The sequence below is a fragment of the Podarcis cretensis genome (genome assembly GCF_951804945.1).
Source record: "Podarcis cretensis genome assembly, chromosome: 6".
Classification (NCBI taxonomy): Eukaryota; Metazoa; Chordata; class Lepidosauria; order Squamata; family Lacertidae; genus Podarcis; species Podarcis cretensis.
The window spans coordinates 64,494,838-64,503,404 of record NC_137175.1 but is presented as its reverse complement, the minus strand read 5'-3'; the positions used below and the strand labels follow the sequence as shown (position 1 = coordinate 64,503,404).

The 8,567-nt window shown below is 37.5% G+C and overlaps 1 protein-coding gene across 3 annotated transcripts in view; it reads right to left on the bottom strand.

Moving 5' to 3' along the window:
• Positions 1-1,025: 1,025 nt before the first annotated feature.
• The window catches only part of MIER1 (MIER1 transcriptional regulator), a 39,739-nt gene continuing 32,197 nt past the window's right edge, over positions 1,026-8,567 (bottom strand). For all 3 annotated transcript variants that reach the window (XM_079982039.1, XM_079982040.1, XM_079982038.1), the window contains 4 exons: positions 8,034-8,128; positions 7,549-7,676; positions 4,903-5,042; positions 1,026-4,573 (listed from right to left, as the gene is read on the bottom strand). In XM_079982039.1, the coding sequence (XP_079838165.1) occupies positions 4,248-4,573; positions 4,903-5,042; positions 7,549-7,676; positions 8,034-8,128 (689 nt within the window). In that variant the 3' untranslated portion in view covers positions 1,026-4,247. The remainder of the gene's footprint in view (positions 4,574-4,902; positions 5,043-7,548; positions 7,677-8,033; positions 8,129-8,567) is intronic.

Sequence of the window (8,567 nt, the reverse complement as noted above, 5' to 3'; positions counted from 1 at the left end):
ATGGGCTGAAAACAGGAGACTAGATACATAAATACTAAAGAGCCACCTTGATCTGAAGTTGCATGTTACAGTTTAATTGTTACCCTGTTCCCATTCATTAACCTCAACATATTGTGTGTGCATGCATATATTGGACACAGTATAAGCCCCAGTTGCACACTTCATACATACTTGCTTTTTAGAGAGTTGGGCTTCTACAGCTGCAGTCACTGGTCGCAAACAATGGAAAGAACACACCAGATAGTCATGTTGCACTAATGTCATTCATTTCAGTAGAGTCCTGTAGCTGCTTTTGGGGCCTCATTGAAATGAATGGTGTGTATCGTCTTTTTTGTTGGATTTGTACTTTATCAGAGTCGCAGTTACCTATAGCCACTTTATAATACTTCACTTCCCATACCAACTTCAAATCTAAACAACTGAGAATTCGGCCTAAGTATTCATTTTTTAGGAAAGACTATACTGGCTTCTTATGCAGAATACAAGACATTCCATTCACTTCAAACAAACACCACATAAATTTTACAACTCTAGCAATTATGTATGGTATTACTCACCACATCATTGCCTGTCTTACTTTCTTCCCTTGCACAAGAGTCCTGCCTAAAAGTACCAAACGCTGCAAAACACAAGTTCATAGAGAATAATATATGTAAATACTTGTGCAAATAAGAGTATTTGCATGGCCTGACTACAGAAAATGTCATCTATGTATAATGAATTCCTGATACAATCAAATTCTTGTATTTCTCTCTCTAATCTGCTGTACTGAGGCAGTTGCTCTCAGGGTATTTGTTACAGATACTTTTTAAAAAATCATGTAAAATTGTTCTGAATGCATTTGCATTTTGTAAAAACTTTGCAGTGCCAAGTTCTGTAAGATACTACATACACTGGGAAGATAAAACAAAATTCTTACTAGTTTATTTTCTATGCTGTTAATTTTCCTCTGAACTATTTTCATATATAGAATTTATTTACAAGATTGAGAATTCTAGCATTAAGGGTCAACTTTTTTTAAAAAAAATGTATATTCTGTAGGCTTTATATACTGTAAGTAAGAGGAAACCAGAAAGAATTTTATGTCCATATGTATTTTTGTACTGGCTTAGAAATAAATTTTGAGACAATTTTTCCATGTCTCAGTTTTAAAATTTGTTGGCTTTATTACTGGGTTTATCAGAATCAAAACCAGTTTCTTTTTAAGTAACAGGTAAATGTGTTACTGGTAATGTTTGCAAATAAGTATATCTGGTTGGTGTATCACAATACAGGTGTACTATTCTACTCACCACTTCAATAGCGAATTTTGTTTGAATAGCATTTGACTTGAATTATTGTCACTCAAGACCCCAGCAGCATGTCAATAAGTGATGGATTCCGTTGTTTCCCATAATGCTTTGTAACACAGAAGTCATGGCAGATCATACAGTAAGCCTAGAGCTATGGCTTCAAGAATCTCTTCTCCTGGCCTGAATTGTTTTGAAATGTTAATGATACATCAGTATAACACACATGTAAAGTTCAATGTGCAAGGCTGTGAAGACTACTACTGAATAGTCCAAATACACCATCAGAAAAGTTCCACAAGCTTTAGTGACACAAGCTTCTCTTAAAAGAAACAGAAGTTCCACTCTTAATATATTCAGTTGTATTTATGTAAGCAATGTGTTTAAAAAAATACTTTATAATCAGCTTTTCCAGAATTGCAGATGGCGAACTAGGGAAGGGACACAGGGATTACCAACAGTGCAAAAGTACTATGTGAAAAATTTATAAAAACTAACTTGCAAATTTTTAATTTCTTTCAAAATATCACTTTAAACCCTTTTATAAAGTCCAACAGTCAGACCTGTTGAATTGAAGGTTTGATTCAGACTTCACGCAATGCACTTCATGGATCATGACACAATAGTGCTTAAAAATATACATTACAATTACTATACACAAGCTGCACTGACTTTTCAGTCCAATTTGGAAGCAGTATTTTTTCCTTTTCCAAACAGAACTGAAAGCTTCTTGAACAGGTTACTATATTACTAGAATTTTAAATAGTACTACTAGTGCAATGTCTTATCAAGTTATAGTGGCTGCATTTTAAAGAACATGAATAAAATATTGTATAAACACCTGGATAAACAAAATGCACATTACAATTAAATACTTAATGAACAGCTGAGCATTACATATTGATTATGGAATGTCAGGACTTTTCTTAGGCATACCATTGAAAGTAAGATCAAAGACCAAAGTAAAATTTCTGAAAATGTACACAGTGCTATATTTTACTTACAAGCCTGAGAACAATATACTTAGAAACTTTCCTATGAATTGTATTGCAAGCATTTCCACTTGCAAGATATATAGGTAAGGAAGAAAAATAGTTGCAATAAGATTTCTAAAAGCATTGTGCTGCCTTGCTCTAACATACTTTATAGAGACAATCTTTGATATGAGGCTATGAAAACTTTGGATTCCCATATTTAACAAATCTGGGTTTTGCCAACTATGTCACCTCCCAAAAACAGTTCAGTTTACAAGATGAAGGGTTTAATCTATAGAGGCAAGTCATGCCTGCTGGGAGATACACTGCTTCTGAGCTCTAGACAATAAATATTAGCCCTGTAAGTTAGATCACATATTCTGCCAAAACATTTCAGGAGAAAGCAGGGGGCTCTATTAATAATTAAATAACTTAAATGACATCTACAATGAAATGGAGGTTCACATAATTAAGACCAAACATCACACATTTTGCCAAGTTACAGAGTTATCGGGCCAACTTGAAACAGCATGGTTGTAACCTTTAAAGCAAGCCTCAAGACAAGTAGATTGAGAAAACTACAGATAGCCTGATGTAAAAGCAACAAAAACAATACTTCCAATGAGTCATTTTACATGGCAATAAGGGACAAACATGGCAAACCTCTACCATGGCCATTATCCAAATCCTCTTAAGGATGGGAATCATGGCTACAGGGACTATTCCTGCCACATTGTCAAGACATCTGTCAAGCAAATTATTTTTTAAAAAAGGTTACCAGCCTTTACAGTACCTCACAGACACGGGCATATTCATACATATATATGCAATAATTATTCAAAGACTCTTCTGCTTCCTAAGAAACAGTAAGCAGCATAAATCCAAGTGAATTCCTTGGAATGTATGATCAGGCCCAAATATGAGCTGTGCATTTGTTCCTCATCAAGGCTACCAGACCCATTTCACAACTACACTGTGCTCACTGAAATGTAAAAATAATTAATGAACAATGTAATGCCTGACCTTGGCTAACAAGATTTAGCAACATTAAAGCATTTAAGGTTGTCTCGTCATAAAAATAAATCTGAAAAAGAATTATAAAAGCAAGAACACTTGTGCAATCAAAGCATCGTCCTAAATTCCAAAATTCTAAGTCACCATTTGTCTCAAGATAGAAATTTGAAAAATTATGGTATTCATAATTGGGTGTGAATTTTAAATATTTAAAAATTTTACCGCTTTCTGAAACATGACTATTACTCTTTTTTTTAATAAAAAAGCTTTAGCAAAATAAAATGAAGCTGACAGATCAAATCTCGTAAAAGTTTACCATACTGTACAAGTTATGAAAATTACACACTTGTATTTAGAAATTACAGCTCAATCATGACTTAAGTATTGTAAAAATCTTTCAAAGGCTACAAAGAATCTGGAAAAATACAGAATGTATCTCTTATATCCAGATAAGAATATGGAAAGACATCACTGATGTCAACAATTTTACATATACAAACCTGACTTGGTTTATTTTTAAATATTTCTATATATAAAAAAATATTTTCTCACATACAACTTTCAGGATTTACAGGCATTCCTTAACCACCATTCTCTTCCTATGGACTGATAAACTATCATCAGATCCTCACTTGTTTTATGAATCCTGCTTTACAATTTTACTATCCAATATTATGGAATTTGACATTGATGACTTTTCAGAGTGTATTTTGCACAGTAGTTTATGTCTGTTTTCCTTGAAATGCTAAAGAGGAAGCAGTCCTTTTCAATAGAACGTGCTCCAATTAAATGTATCATTCAAGATTTGAAAGGTATGCTGTAACTTCTTCAGTCAGGATTAGGAAGCAACCAAAATGTATTTCAAAATCTCAATAAATTATATTAAAGGATTTGAATCTGTAAGGGTAACCTACCAACCCTGAAAATTTTGGACACCCCAAAAATTGCTTGAAGGAATAAAGCCAAACATTCAGTCATCTACCATCTCCTGTTCATCAAACTTTCCATGGGTCACTGCTTCTGGGTAAATCTCTGAGGAACCTGGACTCTCCTTCTCATTACTATTGACTCTTCTCCTCTTTGCAGGTCTTTCATTTTTTTCTTCAGGATCATTTTCATTCTTTGAATTTGAATGAGCAAGTTTAGAATGATTGGAAAGGTTTTCAGTTTCATAGCCATTTGTATCAAGATCCACAAGAGGCATTTTTTTGCCAGTTGTTGGTCCATTTATGTGCAATCCCTCAATTTTCACTTCTTCTTTACTTGATAGTTCACCTGGCCCATTAGTGGAAACACCTATATCATAAAGAAAACAAAGAAAGACAATGAGCAAGGACTGTAAAATTGCATTTTGGAACAAGTACTTAAACTTATGACCATTCACGGGCAGAACATAAGTAAATTCTACCATTACAGAGGCTATGTACCGGTAATTGCCGCAATCCACTTTAGTTTATGAAATTTCCCATTTGAGTTTACAGCACCACGCCACTTATGTGTGTTTGTGAATCAAGTGTAGATTATAGAACTGTTCACAATGCCCATGGGATATCTGCAATGAGCTTTGGAAAAATGTTTAGTTTAAGAGATTTCAGGTATACCAAGGACATAGAAATTTTACATACCATTTTGATTACTGCTGCTGGTTGTGCTGTCCTCTCTCTCCGAATGGCTGGTGCTGCTGTTAGAAGTTGTGGGAGGTGGGGAGGGAGCCCGACTAGATGCAGCACTTTCACTTTCATCTAAGAGTCGATCCATGTAATCCCTTAAAGGCAGAAAGAAAACATTTGCTCTTCAGCATGGATAAAGCAGAGAAGTATAATACAATTGTTTGCTACCAGGATCTTCATTTTCTGTTCAAAGTGCTGTATCAACAGGGTGGCAAAAAGGGAGAAATAGGACCATGTGGGTGGCAGAAACAGAAAAGAGGGCTAAGACCACCCAACTTTGGGCTCTGATCCCATCCATTGCTGGTATGCAGCAGCTGACCGGTTACCCTTGAAGAAATTCAACTCCCCCGGCCCCACCCACAAAAAAGTTTGTCCACTCTTGCTCTAGAACAGTGCTTCCCAACCTTTTTCTGACCGTGGCCCCCTTCTGATCTTGTTTCCTTCCTGTGGCCCCTCATGGGTATAGCCTAGGGGGGCATCTGCCCCCCATAAATAAGTGAAAAAAATCAATACCAATGTGAGGTTCTGGCCCCTAACAAAAATATTGGCTACACCCATGCGCACCCCCCCTCCTACTGGTAGAAAGGTAGCTATTTAAATGTTTTGTTTGTAAACAGAATTTTACATATTTTACAAATTTTTATAATTTATACAAAATACAATTACATAAAATGATAGGAACATAATGAAATATTGTTGAAGCAGAAAAATATACAATCCTGGAGTTGGAAGGGACCCCGGGGGTCATCTTTATAGTGCAACCCCTGCAATGTAGGAAACACATCTAAAGCATCCATGACAGATGGCCATCCAACCTCTGCTTAGAAACCACCAAGGAAGCTGAGTCCAGAACATCCCGAGGGAGATCCACATTCCATGTGTTATAAAAATTTAAAAAATACTTATTTGACCCCAGTTATTTGACACAGGGGGGAAACCTACAGATACAATCCAAAAGGCACACAGTATATATGGTATATATATACACAGTATATATATGTTCTGTATATTTGGGAGAATTTTAAAAAGCAAGTGGTCCTCACTGATCTGAAGCAAAAAGATCTTGTCATCCGGAGGAGCCCTGGCTGCCTAGATAAAACACTATAGCCTCATGCTTACCTGGGAGTAAAACCCACTGAACTCAGTGTGGCATTTTTCTGAGTAGACAGTTATTTACTTGATGTAAGTCAGTAGCACCAGACGACCCCACTCAGCTAGGCACTGGGGTGGATTTTACCCCATGCCTTGCAGAATTGGGCAGACAGCTCTGATCCACGTGGGGCTGGGGTGGATTGCACCCTGTGGCTTGCAGAGTCAGGCCCAGGCTGCCACCGGGCCCAAGCAGCTCGCCCAGCCCTACCCATTACCACCCCACTACCACATTTACCCGACATGGGGGCTCTGGATCGCGGGCTCTACTAGTCAAAACGGGAGTAGAGTGATCGCCCTCTCTACTGGAAATGAAACCAGGACTGCTCCAAGAAATGCACGGGGCAAAAAGGAGCACTAGGCCCTGGTAGGTCACCCCCTTACTCACTTGTGATTGACCAAGCGGATAGTCAGCCAATAAGTATTTTTTTAAAAATGCTCCCCCCCTTCAATTATCACTTCCCGCTGTGGCCACTTGTACTGTGGTGCCCCATTTGTGCCCCACTGGAATATCCTGGGGGGCCATCTGGCCTCTGGTTGTGAAACACTGCTCTAGAACATCATTCCAGTAAGACAAACATTAGTGGAAAGCGCACAACAGTCTATGTACAAATTAATTTTACATTTTGCAAGGACATCAATTGTAGAAAGAAGCAGTACTGCACAACTGGAAAAAATATTGTTCATACTTGATAAAGAAACAAGACTTCATAAGACAACATCAACTATTTCTTGCCATTGGTGCTACACCATCTGTGAAACTCAGGAAGGCTTGGCAGTGCCTGGCAAAACACCTTTAAAGTTTCCCCATGCTTTTATGGTATTTTATGCCACTTATATCTGTTCTTTATGTGTCTTATACTTCTTTGTAAGCAACCCTGTTCATTTTCCATTGGAGGGTGGCATACACATTCTTAAACTGAAGTCTCCATCAAGCTCACTCACTCCAAAATGTGTTTTATTTATGCCTATTTTGCTGTAAGTCACAGCAAACTTCTGTGTAACAAGCGACTAACAAGTCTAATAAATCAAGCTGCTTGGAGACAATTATGCCAGCTACTTTTTTTCATGGAACTCTACTCCCTTGGTTTGACATTACATTGCTGGGTACTGTCGTATTGGGAGGTTTTTAATGCTTGATGTTTTTACCATTTTTAGATATGCTGTAAGCTGGCCAATTATAATAATTGCCAGGTATTTATGCACCACTTTGAGGGCTCCCTGGCCAAAAAGCACTATAAAAGACAGACAAGTGCTGCTGTGCTAGGAGAGCCAGCCTGCTGGACTTAGATCAGAATCTAACTGAATGCTAGACTTAGAGGGACCTAGATTCAAACGCTAGACTTAGGAGAGACCCGGCTTCTTATAAGTGGAACTCTGACTAGGAAGAGCACACATCCATTTCCCATTTCTACACAAACACAAAACCAACCGAAATTGATTACAGCTTACGTTACACCAGGATGCAAGTTGTACTTCTTTTTACCAAATCGGGTCTGTTGAGCAAAGAAGTCGTATCGTTCCGATTTTTTCCACATGTAGTAAAATGCTATGCATTCTCCAACAGATCTTGTCCGTACCTTTGAAAAATGAGTAAACCAAATACTTACTCTGCTTTCTATATAAACTTATGAAACACACTCTGAGATGACAAGACTTGGAGTTGAGGGATTGTTCAAAATGGGGACATTTAGGCAGATTAACACCTTGCCGAACGCCTTAGGCGAGTGCCCCTGAATGACCAGCCAAGCAAACTGCCCTTGCTTCTCCCTCCCAAAACACCACATTACAGTTAAGCTAGATAGGGTAAATAGCACAGTCTTGCTCAGAAGCAGATATGGAACGTTAAGGCAATTTTTGCTCTGAATTACTCAGTCGCTTGTTCTACACCCAGGTTTATTGCACTTGGTCTTTAAATCATTACCCAATTCACTAACCTTATTTGCCTGAATCAAGTGAAAATCCTTTCCATAAGCCTTCAATCCTTGTTCGAAATTTCTACATTCTTCTTCTGTCCAGACAGATAGTTCCTCTGAATTTAAGAAATATAATACAAAAGCATATAAATGAAATTATTATTTAGTTCTTGCAACCACCGATAAAAACTTTGCTACTGCTAACGTTCTAGTATTTGTCCAAGAACAAATGAGCCCTATATTCTAAACAAAATGCTTGATTAACCTGGAGGTAGGCTGTATGAATTGTGTATTGATTTGTAATGATTTGTTGGGTCTCTGGACCGTAATAAAGATTGATTGATTGATTATTTAGTTTATCTGTATACCACCCTTCATCCAAAGATCACAGGGTGGTTCACAACATAAAAATACAAAAGGAGAACACAAATTACATAATAAACCAAGAACAAGAAATCATTGAAAAGGCCATAGAATACTCATGGAAGGGGCACACAAAGAAGGGCTTTAGATGATGTTCGCAGAGTCCAGGTTGGTATATACCGTATTGGCCCG